This window comes from Nannospalax galili, unplaced genomic scaffold, assembly GCF_000622305.1.
Source record: "Nannospalax galili isolate Female #2095 unplaced genomic scaffold, S.galili_v1.0 scaffold54, whole genome shotgun sequence".
In the NCBI taxonomy this organism is placed as follows: domain Eukaryota; kingdom Metazoa; phylum Chordata; class Mammalia; order Rodentia; family Spalacidae; genus Nannospalax; species Nannospalax galili.
In genome coordinates, this window is record NW_008341028.1 from 7,792,389 (window position 1) to 7,810,059 (window position 17,671).

Genomic DNA, 17,671 nt, shown 5'->3' on the forward strand with positions numbered 1-17,671 from the left:
AAACAGAGGGAGAAAGGCGGGGGGGGGGGGGGGGGGGCAAATCACTCCGAAATATGAAAAGTGAAATGGCCAGAAAAATAGAAAAATCTCAAAATGGCTTTCTGACTCTGGGTAAACAGTAACCACATTTTTTTTGCCTGTTGGAGGCCTGGTTTTTAATCACTCCACAAGCAGTTTTCATTTCTGTAGTAAAATTGCTTGTGGTTCTATTTAATTTGTTTCTGCAGGAGCCAGCTCTGGTGAAGATCTCTGAGGAGCTGGCGGGCATTTTAGCACAGCACGCACAGCCAGTCAATGAGAAACAGTTCCCGACATGGAGGAAATTCCTCCAAACATTTCTCACTCAAGGTAAATAAGACTGCAAAGTTTCTATTGAGGATCAGTCTGCATAAGCTTAGGTTCTAGTTTGAGGTCAAGCCAAGGCCAATTCAAACACTCTACATCAGCCCATGTTGGTTTAGAAATGTTCCTACAGCTGACTTCATTCTTTTTCAAGCTTTGCCTAAATATTTATCTTGCACCCAGCCTCCTTTAAGTAAACAGGAACTGAGCATGCCAAGCATGCCAAGCGGATCTCAGGATCCCAGGCTCTTCTGAGAGGAAGGCTTGGCTCTAAACCACATCCATGACCTTGAATGAGGCTCTTAAGCCTTCAGAGATCCAGTTTCCTTACTTACCTACATATGGTTGTTTGGGAGATTCAGTGATAAAGGTGAAACTTTCTACCACAGATTCTGATACATAACAGACCTTTACTAAAAGCTAGTTTTTGTTCCCATTTTCTAGGAAAGCAGAAATGGCCTCGTGTCCAGTTCAGAAAGGTAGCATTTCCAAACGAGAATCCTCTACAGTCTAGGCATAAAATCAGCCTCCGTTCCCTTCATCGTCCCCTTCCTTCCTTCCTCATCCTCATTTTTAATGACATTGGGAGGTCCATGACTGATGAGGGAAGGAACAGAACAAATGAAGCTTATCTCCAGTCTCAGAGGCCCCCGGGGTGCCACACAAAGGCACATCCAGGCAAGGGCCTTCTCTCCCTCCCGGAGGTTGCAATGGAAGGTGCACGTGCTTATATATATGAGCTGCTTAACAGACCACAGAAGTCATCTTTGTACTGTACTCACTGCTGTTGAGTGACGATAACAGTAATAATACATTAGCATTAATATATAATGATAAAATGATAACGCTATGCCAAGTTAAAGCAACAGCACAATAATGATAATAGCACACTGATGATAACATACTGAGCACACACAGTGGGTATTGCATGCCAGACATCCTCCTAAGTAGACACACATTAACTTATTTAATCCTCCTATCAATCTAATGAGGTGGCTACTGCTATCACCCTTGTTTGAAATAGGGGGAACCTGAGGAACAAAAGACTGGGACACCCTAAAACATAGAAGGGCCCATAAAGTCTACCTCTATGTTACTGCAGGAGTCTTGTCCAGTGCCAGTCAGTATATTCATCAAGGAACACAGCAGCTCAGCCCAATGTATGTGAGAGGGTCAGAAAGGATAGGCCTGTTTGTTGTTGAATGCATTGGCTGGGCAGACTGTGGCAGATGCCCTGGTAATGAATTATTTAAACAAGAGGTTGGATGCCAGCCATCTAACCAAAAATGCCAAAAAGGATTTGTGTGTGTGTGTGTATTTGTATGTGTCTGTATGTGTGTATATGTATGCATTTGTGCATATGTGTATATGTGTATGTCTGTATTTGCATGTGTATGTGTGTGTGTGTATGTGTGTGTTTGTTACAGTGTCCTCTCATCTCTAAAAGTCTATGAATCAACAAATTTCCACATGCATCCACGGACAAAAATAAATAAATGTAAGAAAATCAACTCCAATTGTTAAATGGAAGAAAATGCAGTGTATTCCACAAGGAAGCAAACAAAAAAAGTTTAAAATAAGGGATTTTTTTCAGTGAAGAGGAAAAATCATAAAAGTCTCCAGGTCCACTCAGGACAGCGTGTTAGAGTTTCCATACTGCCAAGGTCAGCCTTCAAAACCTTGCTCTAAATGATCTCATTTCATGTGAATTCCCAGTCACTATTTCCCCTGAGCTACTGACCTTCACCTCCATCATCTCCTATTCATCTTCCTCCTTTTTTCCTCAGTCATGTTATAAATGCTGTGTTTATGGGTGGGAGGCAGAAAAGACTTTATTAACCCAATTTTCAGATGAAGAAACTGAAGCTCAGAGATATAACAAATGACAAGGGGAAAAAATCATATCACACCTAAGTAGTGAATGAGAACACAGCCGGATGATTTTAAAATCTGGTTCTTGTAAGTAATGTACTTTAGAAGCTTCTGTGTGACACTGAGCCTGGTGCTCAGGCCCTCTGTGTTTCTGGCCGAGTGGGCTCCACCCCCTAACTCTGACTATAAGGTTATAGTCTCTCACCAGTTCCCACTAGTACCTGTTCCATTCCATGTCTGTTCTCATGAGTGTGCTTAAGGCCACAAAATGTGCTACAGTTTTGGTTTCTACATTGTTACAGACTTAGAAAAAAGGCAATACTTTTTTGAAAAAAAATTAATTGCTTTGAAAGGAAAAAAGGGGGACTGGAGAGATGGCTCAGGGGTTAAGAGCACTGACTGCTCTTGCAGAGGACCTGGGTTTGATTCCCAGCACCCACATGGTAGCTATGAACTGTCCTTAACTCCAGTTCCAGGGGAATCCAAGGCCCTCTTCTGACCTCCACGGAATTGCATGACACAGTGCACTCACATACATACAGACAATACACTCATACACATAAAATAAAAAAGTTTCGCTTTCTACATCATATTACCTCATCTCTAAAATATGTTAAGCTGGGACCAGTGGCACATGTGCATAATCTCAGCATTTGGGAGGTGGAGGCAGGAGGATCAGTAGTTCAAGGCCAACCTTAGCTATATAGTGAGTCTGTGGCCACCTTGGCCTGCATGAAACTCTTTTTTAAATTTAAAAAAAAAGAAAGGAAAAAAAGACAACAGTGAGAGGTTATGGTCATGGTGCTGAGAAGACAATGTAATGGAGTATGTTTGAAATAATATAGGTAAAGAAATCCTGCAAGTCATAAAGGACATCGATACATTCCCTTTCAAAGTGTAAGTGACAGCCAAAGCCACTAAGTCAACTAAACCAGAGAGATTCACTAGGTTTGGGTTTTGTTTGACTGCATTTTTCTTACTAAACCCCAACAACTGGTATTCAAGAGCACACTATGGCGGGCCTCTTTTGCAAAGAATATGTTTTTAATTTTTTTAAACCTTTTATGTTTATGAGTGTTTTGTCTGCATGTATTTAAATGCACTATGTGTGTGTGCAATGCCTGTGGAAACCAGAAGAGGATGTCTGATCCCCTGGAACTGAAGTTAGAGACTGTTGTAAGCATGTAGGCGCTGGGTCCTCTGTAAGAACAACTAGTACTCTTAACTGCTGAGCCATCTTTTCAGCCCCAAAGAGAAGAACATCTCGAACAAACCTAACAAATAAATTTGGAGGTTGAATATGCACCTTCCAAAATCAGTTCTCCTTCTGAAATGCAGCATTCATTAGGGCTACCCTGACCAAATTCATAGACATTAAAGAAAGTGCCTCTTGCATCAAGAAGCAGATCATTGCCTTTGAGAACCACCAAAATCTCAGAATTTAACCATTATGCTACTGCAGTTGTGGCTGGTAGAGATGAACAGAGCCACCGCCCAACCATTACTCAGAAAAAACAGCATATCCTGCTGATCACTCACATTCTCAGTGTGTGCGTGTGTGTGTGTGTGTGTGTGTGTGTGTGTGTGTGTGTGTGTGTATGTGTGTATGTGTGTTGTGTATATTGGTTTGTTTGAGATATGACTTCACACTGTAGTTCAGACTGGCCTGGAATGTACTTGTAGCCCAGGCTAATCTTGTACTCATGGCAACCCGTTTGCCTCAGCCTCCTGAGTGCTGAGATTACAGGTATGTATCACCAACCCTGACCTACTGGTTCTATTTTTAAATAATATTTTATAGTTTGTTTTTTAAATGTGTGTGTGTGTGTGTGTGTGTGATGTGCATATATGTGTATGTACCATTCTTGTAGCAGTCAGAAGTTGATGTTGGGTGTCTTCTTTGATTGCTCTCCACTTTATTCTTATTTATTTACTTATTTATTTTATTTGTGTGTATGCATGATTTATGTGTATACATGACCTTATGTGCACCACATGTGTGTAGGAGCCTGTGGATACCAGAAGAGGGTGTCAGATTCTCTGGAATTGGAGTTAAGAACAATTGTTAGCTGCCATGTGGTTGCTGGGACTCAAACCTGGGTCCTCTGCAAAATCAGCCAGTGCTCTCAACTGCTGAACTATCTCTCCAGCCCTTATACCTTATTTTTTGGACAAAGCTTCTTACAAAACTTGAAGCTTGCTGACAGCCAGCGAGCCCCAGGGATCCTCCTGCCTCTGTCTCCCCAGGAATAAGATTACGGCACATACCACTGCACACAGTTTTTCATAGGTGCTGGGGATTGAACTCAAGCCTTCATGCTTTCATGGCAAGTATTTTACCAACTGAGCCATCTCTAGTCCCTATAGCTGACTTTCTTTAGGGAGCCTCTGGCTGGCATGATGTCCAGTGTTCTCTATGCCTGTTAAAAGCTCACACCTGTCGAACACCGGGAAAGCAATAATGCTGAGCAGAATGAGCACTCTGCTCATTCAGATACAAAGAGTCGACAATGGGCAATTAATTCCCTCAGAGAGATTTGCTCATAATCCTGGTGATGTAGGTTTTATTACACCCCAATTTTACAGATGAAGAAAAGTAAATAATAATTTGAAGTTATTTTTCCTAGTCTCCCAAGATATGACAAGGGCAGGATCTGAGTCCAAACCTAGGCATTTCATTCTGCTCTAAATGGGTGCCTTTCTCTTGACTGTGTCCTTTCATCTACTCCATGATTTTCCCACCAGGGGGCGTGATCGAAGCTTACCCACCAGTGGACAGTGTCACCAACTTGACCGTAGACATGTTGATAGAGCCTGATGGAGAAGTCAGAGTGCTGTCCACAGGGGACCAGTTTCATGCTGATGGCCCCTTTATTTCTTCTGGCACCACTATGCCTCAGACCTCAGTGGACCCCCAAGTTCTCATTTCTTTGTGCCTCCAAATTGGAAATGCCTGCAAAAAGAAAGATGTGGTTGGTTACTTTTCTATAGATCTGGTGACTTTTATTGATCCAATCACCTTACAGCAGCAGGTAAGTTGAATAGATGGCACATCAAACACTAGAATACCCTTCACAGTCATGCAGCAGACAGTAGCTGGGAGCAGCAAGGGCTCACCATGCTCTGAGGAGCTGACTGTAAATCTGCATCTATGCCGTCCAGGCTGACCTGTGGGACACGAGTCTTTCTATCTAAAACTACAGGGTCAAAGTACCCGCATTCATGTACATCTCTGTTAGTTGTTCCCTCAGTCCTGCCCATTAGTGTGATGTCTGTATCTTATTGGGAAACTATTTTACATTGTCCAGGGACTGAATCTATCTAAAGCCTGTTCTTAAATAGAAAACTAATCACTAGAAAGGAGTTAAGAGCCCTTATATCTGTTCTTTTTCTTTTGTATAGCTCACCAACAACTTAGGTTGTCAGTATTTTCTTTAAAACACACATTAGAAATATTTCAGAAACATAAAAAAAAGATCTAAGTAACCACACGGTCAATATCATATTACCATCCCTGCTTAAGAAATAAAGTGATGTCTACGGCACCTCACTGAATGCTTGACTCTTCTTCCTCTCTGTGTATAGGTAGGAACTCCCCTCTTAAAGTTAAGGGTTTGATTCCTTTATACATCTTTATACTTTTAGTGTACTGAGAGGTACCCAGAAATAATATATGATTTCATTCTATGTATTAAGTATCTCAGAGATTGCAACATCATATATATATATAATTATATATGTATGTAATTATTCAATGCTGTGAATACTGTGCTTTTGCTTATTCAAGATTACATCTGTTATATTCTTCATATACACATGTGTGGCTCTGGTGTGTAATATTCTCTACAAATAGCTTTTAAGCTGTTTGGCATGCTTTTTCCCTCTAAATTGTGTTTAAATTCTGTTTAAGCTGCTTCTCTTTTCATATGGGGTATCTAGACCTCTGTCCAGGTTGGAATGGCCTTCCAGTTTCCCTCTCTCCAAATCTTCTGGCGCAGAGTATAAATATTGTAAATATACTTTAGTCATTTTATGCTCATTATCCTCAGTCTTATGCTTTACTATTTCAGTCAGATGATAGTTTCAAAGCAAGAGTTTATGTTCGGGGCAGTTTGGGGCTTGTTCAATAACCATTTTCCATTTGCCACCATTGGTTTTACATTCTGTTCCCAGATGCCCACAATTGAGAGCAAAGAACGAACTGAAAGGCTTTCAGACCTACCTGAGGTAGAGAGAGGACAGAAACAACAGCCCCTGGTGAAAGACTGGAGCGGCAGGGAAGCCGGGAGGCTGCACCTTCCCAGCATGTGCCCTGAGAAAGAAAGATGAAATTTCTGGTTCCTGGGGTGATAGGGAAGATGGAACTATACGAACAGCTGACTGGTTGTTCTTAATTATTTGAATTTGGTATATGGAGACTTGCACACAGGAAAGAAATCTCATCCAAACACAATGTTTGTTCTCTAGGTTTACCACCCATATGGGCTTCTGAGAGAAAGATCTCACTCATCACTTGGCTAGTCCTGTGGGCCTGACCAGCCTTCTCTTACTCTAAATCTCTGCCTTTCTCTTTATTGTCTATCCCCACAGCTTTCCTCAGTCTCTCTTGTTCATCATACTACCCTTTGTTGGAAGGCCTGCATATATGTTGCACCTCAGCCTGAAATACTATTCTCAGAGTCTTACTATATAGCCCAGGCTGGCTTCAAACTTGATCTTCCTGCCTTGGCATCCCAAGTACTGAGGTTACAGGCTTGCACCATCCCCACCCCTGATTCTTGCCTCTTCTGACTGACACTCATTCCTACCCATCATATTTCATCTCAGGCCACACTTGCTTAGGGAAGCCCTTCCTGACTTTCTTGACAATGTCAAATCCCTGTTTTAGGTTCTCTTATCATTAGGTACCATTCTTTTCCTATCACTTATCCCAGTGGCTATTTTAAACTTGTTTATATAATTATCTGATTAATATGTGTCTCCCTCTATAGAATATAATCTCTCTATGTCTTTTTGTGCTCCCCATTATCTGATAAGCCTTATCTCTGCCCTGGATCAATATAGATGTTCAGTAAATATTGGCTAAATGAATGAGTAAAGAGTACAGATGTTCTAGCAGATGCGGGAAGGTGTCAAGCTATTTAGAGGAAGAGCTCAGAGTTGGTTGGATGAATATATATATATATATATGTGTGTGTGTGTAGATATACAGATGTACACATATATATCCATATATATATGACTGATTTTTTTCATATTATGAATTCTTGTCCTTTACCATTAGTATTTGAGTATATGGTCGTGTGTGTTACAGTTACAGTAGATGACATTCCCAGCGACCACCCAAAAGGCATTCCTACAGTAACAAAGGAAGTATGTTCATTCTCTCTCTGTGCATCAGAATTTGCAAATTGTAGGCATATTCTGGAACTAGTTTGCAAGTGATATAACTACAGAAATCACCTTCATTTTATTTTAGCTGGCCTACCTTGTGATGCCAGTGAAGAGATGGACAGACATATTACCAGCTTCTCTCTCTCTGTCTCTCGCTCACTTGCTCGCTCTTTCTCTCTTTACATGTTTAGCAGATAAGAATTTTCTTGTTTTACTTGGTATTTATTACTGATGATAAACAGCGTCTCATGTTTCTTAGCCCTTCTGCCTATCTACTCTTTATTTAATTGCCCGGTCATGTTTTCTGCCCCTTTTAAACTGAGTTATGAAGTACTTTATGTATAAAGAACTCATTCTTTAATCTACACATTGCAAATGCTTTCTCCCACATTGTCACATTGTCACTGTGTTCCCTGTCTCTTGTCTCTCTGTCTCTCTCTCTCATACCATCACTTTTTCCTTTGCAATATTTTGTGGGGAGAGATAATCAAACCCTCATCAAATTCTAAGCTTAACATCCAGGGCCCGTCATTCTCTAAATCAACTACCCCAATTATAATGGCATTTTCTCTTTCCATCTTCCTTAGTTTCTTTTCCTGTTGCTGTGGTGAAACACTCCAACAAAAGCAACTCAAGGGAGAAAGTTGATTCTGGCTCACAGCCCATCATGGCAAAGAGGTCAGAGAGATAAGAGCTTGAAGAAGCTCCCACGACAGGGAAGCAGAGAGGCATGAATGCTGCTGTTCAGCCTCTTTTTTCTGGTTATGCAGTCTAGAGTCCCAGCTGGAGAATGGTACTACCCGTGGAGGGGGGGTCCCACCTCAGTTAACACAGTATAATCCCCCACAGCCACGCCCAGAGGCCCATCTCCTGGATTAGCCTAGATTTTATCAAGCTGACAATTAGCACTAACTATCACGCCATCCTCTCTACATTCACTAGTTGGCAGTTTGCTGCAAGGGTTTTTCCTTCTTAACTTTCCTGTATGTATTGTGTATGCATGTATAATATTTGTATTAGCATGAACTCATGGGTTCCTGTTTTATTTAAATGGGTTGTATTTTGATATTTTTCTTCCTTTGATATATAAACTGTCCCATGTTTGACCAGGGGAGACCCTTTATGGTGGCTCCTTTATCCTTTTGATGTGTTTTTATCACTCTTTAAGCATTGTCTCACATTCTGATACAATGCAATATTCTAAATTCATTTTGTGATTTCCCTGTGTCACAGCAAGGATCAAGAAAGCAGGGGGTCAGCAAAATGGCTTGATCGGATAAGGCAGTTGCTGCCAAACCTGATGACCTGAGTTCGATCCTTGGGACTCATACTGTGGAAGTAGAGCACTCCTGCAAGTTGTCCTCTGACTACTATATATGCACTGTGGCACACATGCTTTCCCTCAAATAAATAGATAGATGACAGATAGACAGACAGATGGATGGAGAGAGAGAGAGAGAGAGAGAGAGAGAGAGAGAGAGAGAGAGATGAACTTTTAAAAAGAAGCTAAGAACCCAAAAGCCCTGACTTCTTTAGTGTAGGAAGGTATCAGGACTGGGGCCTTAGTGTTGTCATTGCTACTGGACATCATTGTTTCTGGGACCTTTCAATAGACAGAACTAGGAGATATGTGAATTATAGGTATATACACACACATGTATCTCCATCTACATACATTGTCACATACAGATACATACAAGAATCTGTAACTATTCCTAAATCTATCAGTATGTAGCTTTTAAAACTATGAGTTCCTACCAATATCTCCAGTAATATTCCAATACCTCAAAATTCTTTCTAGATACCTTTTCCATGTTTAAAAGTAAGAGTAGGGGCTGGAGCAATGGCTCAGCAGTTAAGAGCACTGACTGCTCTTGCAGAGAAACCAGGTTCTATTCCCAGCACCCACATGGCAATTTATAGCCATCTATAACTCCAGTTCCAGGGGATCCGATGCCCTCTTCTGACCTCCACAGGCATTTCACAACACACGTGCAAGCAATACACTCATATACATAAAATAAATAGAAATAATAAATATTTTAAAGTAAGAATAAATTATTTCACCAAGAGTAAGAAACAGGAGTGTCTTCAGTTACAGTCTATTTAATTTGTTCAATTTAGTCATTTCTTTAATGGGTCCAATCTCCCAAGTGCTTCTGCCATCTGCTTCACCTGCTGCATTATGCCCCAAGCCCAGGCCTTATGACTCAGGTGCCAAAGCCTATCATTTGTGCTTTTTTTGTAAAGTTTTTCACCACACCAAAGTTGAGTCAGATCTAATTCTTTGCTGTTACATTATTTTGAATTTATCATTTTGTCTAGCCTTCTTTTTTCTCAGTTGCAAAGTGAACAGGTTAGCTTTAACTTGTAAGGAAATTTTCAGTTCAGAAAATTATTTGCTACAATAATATTTTCATAGTGCTTCTATTTTCTGTATCAGAAAATTCAAATTTTAAGAGGCATCCACTTTTGAAAAATTATGAAAAGAAAATAATCACAAAGATTTATGTATATATATCACAAAATATAAATATTTCAAAGTCCAGTAATAGAAAAAAAATTAAACAAAGTATTATACACAAATGGAATTGAATGCAATTATATTAAAACTCATGTTTTTAATAATATTTAAAAGAAAACGTTAATCTAGGAATAGAAGAGTAAAAAGCAGACCACAAACAATATATGTAATATTATATAATTTCACAAAAAAGACTAAGCCATGTGTGTTGGCACACTCCTTTAATCCCAGTCCTTAGGAGGTAGAGGCAGGTAGATTTCTGTGAAATCAAGGTTAGCCTGATTTACATAGTGAATTCCAGGCCAGTTTTGGGAGACCCTGTCTCAATAAAAAAAAAAAAAAAAAAAAAAAACACAAGACTGTATATACATATGCAGAGCAAAAAGATCCTAAATATATACACTAAAACATTACATGTGATTATTTTTGGATGGGAAGATTGGGGGTTTGATATACAGAGTAATGGTCCCAAAGGATGTTCATGCCTTTATCCCTGAAACTTATGAATGATACCTTACATATCAGAAGGACTCTGAAGATGTAACCAAGTTCTGAATTCAACATTTGAGATAGGAACTATCTTGGGTTATCTAGGGGACCCAGTGTAATCACAGGTTCCTTTTAAGAAGGAGGCAGGAAGGTTTTAATGGGAAAGAAAGAGATGTTACAGTACTGACTTTGAACTTGGAGGAAGCCAACAAACAACATCAATTTCTGGAAACCAGAAAAAGCAAGAGAAGAGCCTCCAGGGGATTTTGGTCTACAAAACGATGAAACAATGTATTTGTGCTGCTTTAAGCCAGTAAACTTGTGGCAATTTGTTACATCAGAAATAAGAAACTAATACAGAAGATGGCTGTTATTTTGGTTTTTGTGCTTGCTTTCTGCATTTTCCTTTTATAGCTTTTTTTAGTGTAATTTATGTTTATATTCATTTTCTTTGGAGCTAGGAGTTGAAACCAGGGCCTTGTAATATGCTAATTATACCGTAGTCCCTGCACTTGCATTTTCAAGAGTAAACATAGCCATGGATTACATTTCTAATCAGAGAAACATAACTGATGATTAACATAAATTTTTGTGGCATGTTACAGTCTGCAAAGCACTTTTACCTGCATGATTTTACTCTCGTGCATACATCTTGCAATAGGCACGAGGAGCAGAAAACTGAAGTGACTGCATTCCTTTAGATCCCTCCTTGCTGGCTAGCCCCAGCTGGGACCTATAATTTACCATGCTGGCATGGTAGGAGCAAAGGGGACCAGGAGCCAGGGAGAAGCAGATAAATTAGAGAGGTGCACCAAGGACGTGCTCACAACTATAAATCAACTCCAGATAAGAAGATGGAAAATTCTGTCACCCCCAGGAGATGAGAATGAGTGTCTAAGGCGGCAGATTGGGAGAATGGCTTTTAGAAATGTTTGATTGAAATATTAGAAGCCAGGCATTGTAGTAACATGCCTATAATCCTAGCACTCAGGAGGCTAGAAGCCAGCCAGGGCTAAATAATTGAGATCCAGTTTCAAAAAATAAAAATAAATAAAATTGGGAGCATCAGGCAGAACACAGCAGTATCATTTGGGAATAAAAGGAAGAGGGCCAGTCCTTGGGAAATGGAGCTGATGGAACATGGTACATACAGATGGCTTCCAGTGGTTTCCAGAAGGGTGAGATAGTCTAAGATTTCAGGATTCTAGAAATGGGGAGATTCCAGGCCTTCCGAAACTTCTTACAAAATACATGATGTTTTAGAAGATAGAGCTACATGGTAGTCCTGTTGCAGGTGTGGCCTTTTTACCCAAGGTTAGGGCGGGGTTCCGCCTCAGGCTATAGTGAAGGGATCCAAACCTTAATCAAACAGCAGCAAGCACTATTTCCAAATCCTGCTGGGTTCTAGAGCCAGGGTCATTAATGGACAGTATCTCCTGGGTTCTAGGAGGAACACAAAGTTCCTACCAACAGCTTTAGACTGAGGAGGGCTTGACGTAGTGCTTGATCAAAGACATCCCACTCTGGATGCTCCCTATTAAGGAAGCAGAGATAAACAAGCCATGTTCCTGCTAGATACTTAGGATTTGTCATCTAGTTTCATATGTGTGCACAGTTGTCTGTACTCTCATTAGTATGGGTATACCTATTACCTCCATGAATTTTCAGAGCATCTAGAAAATAAATTGAGCCTTGCTTTCAATCTTCACTTCTTTATATTTAACACAGTGATGATCCCTTTAGGTTAACTACTTAGTTACCATTTGTTGATTGGTAGACTTTTGGAATGCCTAGGCAATCCAGATCTTTTGAGTTTACTCATTTTGGGGAAACACTAAAGAAACAAGTGTTTACTGAGCATCTATTATCTACATGTCATTATTGCAGATACTAGAGAAACTGCAAAGATCCTAGAGATAGGAAGGTGCCTGCCCTCAGGGAGTTCATGATCTAGCTGGGGAGACAAGCTTGAAAAATGAATCACAAGAAAACACTTAAATGACAGTTATAAAGAACAATAAAAGAGACATCAAAAAGCTAATGTCAGTTTAACTGCCAAGTGACTTGCTGTATGAATCCAGACAAGAGCAAGATCCCTTCTGTTTGGAACAATCAAGAAAGGTTTTTTACAGAGTAGGTGGGATTGGAGCTGAGAAATTAAGTTTGAAGGAATGTAAGAAAGAACATATTCTAAGCAGGAAGAGGTTGCCAAGGGTGGTGGTAAAAGAATAAACACACACAACACATATGGAGAAAGATGAAAATCTATGTCTTACAAACATGTTTTACCCCATATAGATATGAATTTATATGACATTTGAAAAAAAGTGCACAGATGCTTTCTGTTGAAATTCCCCGATTAATGCCATGCATGGTGGTGCACACAGATGCTTTCTGTTGAAATTCCCCGATTAATGCCATGCATGGTGGTGCACACCTTTGATCCCAGCACTCAGGAGGCAGTGACAGGTCGATCTCTCTGAGTTCATGGCCAACCTGGTCTACATAGTGAGTTCTAAGTCAGCTGGGGCTACAGGAAGACCTTGCATCCAAAAGGCCAAATTTTTAAAAAGAACATGATGCTATGAAACCTGGTCTATATAGAAAATTCCAGGCCAGCTGGGGAAGCTATGACCCTATCTCAAAAAGACCAAAAAAAAAAAAAAAATCCCAGATTAAAAAATTCTCTCTGTGTGTGTGTGTGTGTGTGTGTGTGTGTACATGGGGGAGGTATGCATCTGTGTGAAGGCCAGAGGTTGATACTGGGTGTCTTTCTCAATCATTCTCTACCCTCATTTTATTCTTGAGACAGCATCTCTCACCAGACCTAGAGCTTGCCAATTCAGCTAGACTGCCTGGCTAGTAAGTTCCAGGGATCCTCCTGACTCTGCTTCTTGATGGCTGGCATTATAGGTACTCACCACCACACTTGGTTTTTTTTTTTATACATAGGTGCTGGGGATTGAATTCAAGTCCTCCGGCTTGTGCAGCAAGCATTTTATCACTGAACTCTCTCTCCATTCCTAATCATTGTGAACTTTTAAAACCATCATATCATTTATGAGCATTGTTACAATTTAAAAAAGAAAAAAGGGGAAATAAATGAAATATTTTTACTTTGTTTCTTGCTATGCTGGTGATTAAGTCCAGAGCCTGCCATACTGCACTACTAGCCCAAATCCAACCTTTAAGAGCTGAGATGAAAAATGGCTACAAGTACTTAGTAATGGCCCCTCATCCCTAGGGGAGCCACAAGTGGAAATGAGACTTGCCACAAGGTAAAACTTGTGAGGAAAGACAAAAATGGAGTCCCAGATATCTGCCAGACTACATATCGTATTTTGATGGTCAGACAGTTTGCCGATGAAAGTTTCCCCCTGTGCCTGGGGAAAGAATGTAAAGAGAGGAATAACTTTGGATTGCAGTTTAGAGATCTCAATCTGTGGTCAGCTGGCTCTATCACTGTGGATCTGAAGCAAAACTGAGTATCATGCACAATGGTCAGAGAACAAGATGCATCCTTCAAAGACGTGCCCCATGACCTATATCCCCCAACTAGGCCCACCATTCTCAGTTGCAATATCTCCCCACAGTGAATCAAATTTTGATTCCATTAATCCATTTGTGATCCAGTCACATCCCAAAGTCCTACCTCTGAATGCGAGTTGCATCAGGGACTGAGCTTTCAATACCTGAGCCCTTTGACACTATATCAAACCATAGTACATATATTCTAAAAACTATTTCTCAGAGTTTTAAAATATAGGTATCATCCTGCAACAGAGCAATCATCTGAAAACATTTTGTGGTGTTAATGAGTATGGGCCTCACTCTTCCCACTGACCAGTATAATACTTTAGACAATTCACTGAGCTTTGGTTTATCGTTAACAAGTGGAGAATTGCTATTCTGCTTCTCACAGAATGTTCTGAGAGGCTGAGCAGATAGATACAAGGTGCTGTTGTTATTAAATCAAACAGCATAACCACATGTAAAACAGTCACAGAGACCCTCAGCAGGTTCTCAAACTGTGAGTGAAATTTGAATTGAATTAGCATTCAAGATATATAAGGAGTTCGCCAAGGGAACTCAATGAGATTTACTTTTTCTCTTTAGGGAAGGTATTTTATTTATATATAAGAAGGTTAACGGCGTATATCTAAATTAAAATTTAATAAGGCTTTGGTATAAACAGAAGTGCCTATTATTCAGTGTTTTTAAATGCTATAATAGGTACATTGTTAATCACAACTTAATACCTAGTGAAGGGAAAATAGATCCCAGAGGATTCTGAAGCATTAAAGAAAAAGACTTGTCCCTTTAGAAGGCCTGTCTGTATCTTTGTGTCAATGGCAGAGGTCTGTGATATACAAGTAACACCAATGATAATGATGGAGCAGTGACTTCTACAATAAACACAAGGACATGATGACAGATTTTTCTAGTTAAAATTACAATTCTCTTCACATTATGCAGGTGAACTAGTGGCCAACTTTACTATATACAGTAAATAGTATTACCTTCTGTGATTATTCTTAATATTTCATTTTTTCCTTACATTCTAAATCTTGACATTCAGGAATCCTGAACCCAAGCATAAACCTTAGCCCCCAGGTGAGATGTCAGTGGATCTATAGATAACAAATCTCTGTACTAGTTACTTTTAGGTCCCTGGGACCCAACACCCAACAGAAACAACCCTAAGGGAGGAAAGATGTTTTTGTTCATAGTTTTGGAGGGTTGAGTCTGTGATTGCTCAGCCCCATTCACTTGGGAAGAGCACCATGGTGGGCACTTAAGGCCTTAAGGCCAAGGAGTTTCTTTACCACATAGTGGACAGGAGAGAGAGAGAGAGAATTTGGGGCAAGTATAGCTCCAGCAACCTACTTCCTTCAGCTATACCCACTACCTAAAGTTCCCAGCGCCCCCCAGGACAGCACTACCAGCTGGGAACCAACCTTTCAAAACATGAGCATTTTGTGGAGGCACTTCACCTCTAAACCACAACAGCTTTATTTTTCTGTTTGTACCCAGTTATCCTATTCGGGACTTCTAGCCCCTCTCACGCCGTGGAGAGCCTTTTCAGCTATACCCACTACCTAAAGTTCCCAGCGCCCCCCAGGACAGCACTACCAGCTGGGAACCAACCTTTCAAAACATGAGCATTTTGTGGAGGCACTTCACCTCTAAACCACAACAGCTTTATTTTTCTGTTTGTACCCAGTTATCCTATTCGGGACTTCTAGCCCCTCTCACGCCGTGGAGAGCCTTGTTTCTTTTCAAATTAAACCAAGATACTTTCCTCTCAACATGGAGGTCTTTCATTTAATCACCAGAAACATTGCCAGAACAGAGAAAACCTGTGCATGATCACTGCCCCTGCACTGTTCAGAAGGTCCCATATTTGTGTGCTATTCAGGAGAGCAACGAGTAGGGGGAGAGGAGAAGCTTCATGTTGATGCTAAGAAAGACCAAAAGAGTCTCTGACACAAGTGTGTGCAGCTTGCCCCTAGCATCACAAAAATAATGCCAACATCTCCTACCTACTTCAGCTGTCACCTCACTTTTTAGGATAAGGTTCCCCTGCAGGATTGCCTTCCTCCTCCTTAGCTTTATTAGGGTACAGCTGACAAAAATCATTATACTTATTTAAGGTACACAATGTGATATTTTGATGTATATACTGCACTGTGAAATGATTACCATAATCACACCAGATAGCATATCCATCATCTGGTGTGTATGCCAACACTTCAAGTGTACAGCCTTATTACCCAGAGTCAACATGCAATGCTTTAGGGCTCCAGAACTTATTCATCTTTAACTGAAGGTCTATGCCCTTTAACCATCACCCATTTATCTCTCCTACCTCCTGATCCTTGGTAACCGCCCTTCGACTTTCTCTTTCTATAAGTTTGACATTTCTAAATTCCACATATAGGTGAGATCATGTGTGCTTCTCTTTCTGTGTCTAGCTATTTCACTTACCATAATGTCCTCCAGGTTCACCCATGTTCTTAAAGGAATAATTCATTCTCATTCTCTCTCTCTCTCTCTCTCTCTCTCTCTCTCTCTCTCCTCTCCTCTCCTCTCCTCTCCTCTCCTCTACTGTCCCCCATGTGTGTGCATGTGTGTGTATGTATGTACACTGCTATTTATCCATTCATTAAAAAGTTGTTTCAAGATCTTAGCTATTGTGACTAACACTGCCATGAACATAGAAGTGCAAATATCTCTTCAAGATGGTTTGATTTTCTTTGGATACATACTCATGGACCATTTGACAGTTCTGTTCATTTTGGTTTTTAGTAACTTCCATACTGTTTTCCAAAGTGGCAACAATAATTTAAAATTTGTTTATTTTTTTAGTTTATGTGTATGATTGTTTAGCCTGCATATATGTAAGTGCACCATGTGTGTGCAATGCCCACAGAGTCCAGAAGAGGGTATCAGATCCCCCTGGAACTAGGGTGACATAAGCTTGTTAGCTGCCATGTGGGTGCTGGGAACCAAAGTCAAGTCCTCTACAAGAGCAGCCAGTGCTCTTAACCACTGAGCCATCTCTCCAGCTGCATCTTTTTATTTTTTTAAATTATTTATTTAATAACCACATGATTAGAAGAAGCATTTCATTACAGCTTTAACATATTCAATAATAATTTCCATAGTAAAGATGTATCTCTTTCAAAACTGGCTGTAAATTTTTAGGTTCACAGTTGACTGCTAATTAACATGAAGCAAATTTTTATGCTTCTTCCTCAAATATAACTCATTTTTTATTTGTTGATTTTTTGTGTGTATATCATACAGAACATCTGAACAATCTTATTCATCTATATACCCACTTCCCAAATGGATCCTCCCATAGCCTCCCTACCCCCAACTGGAGCCCATATACTCTGTCATCCCTGTTACTGTCCACTGTGTTGTGGGTGCCCCCAGCCGTTCCCCGGTGCTTGCCCATCTGCTGAATCTAGTCAGCCTATCTAGAGTTCCTTGTTTTAGGAAGATCAACTCTTCCTCATCTAGCAGCAATCAGTTGCCAACATT

The 17,671-nt window shown here is 40.3% G+C and overlaps 1 protein-coding gene across 1 annotated transcript in view; it reads left to right on the forward strand.

The window, feature by feature from the left end:
* Window positions 1–17,671, forward strand: part of Iqch (IQ motif containing H) — a 222,292-nt gene that overhangs the window by 157,008 nt on the left and 47,613 nt on the right. The window contains exons 15-16 of the mRNA XM_017798967.2: window positions 228–348; window positions 4,960–5,246. Coding sequence (XP_017654456.1) covers window positions 228–348; window positions 4,960–5,246 — 408 coding nt within the window. The remainder of the gene's footprint in view (window positions 1–227; window positions 349–4,959; window positions 5,247–17,671) is intronic.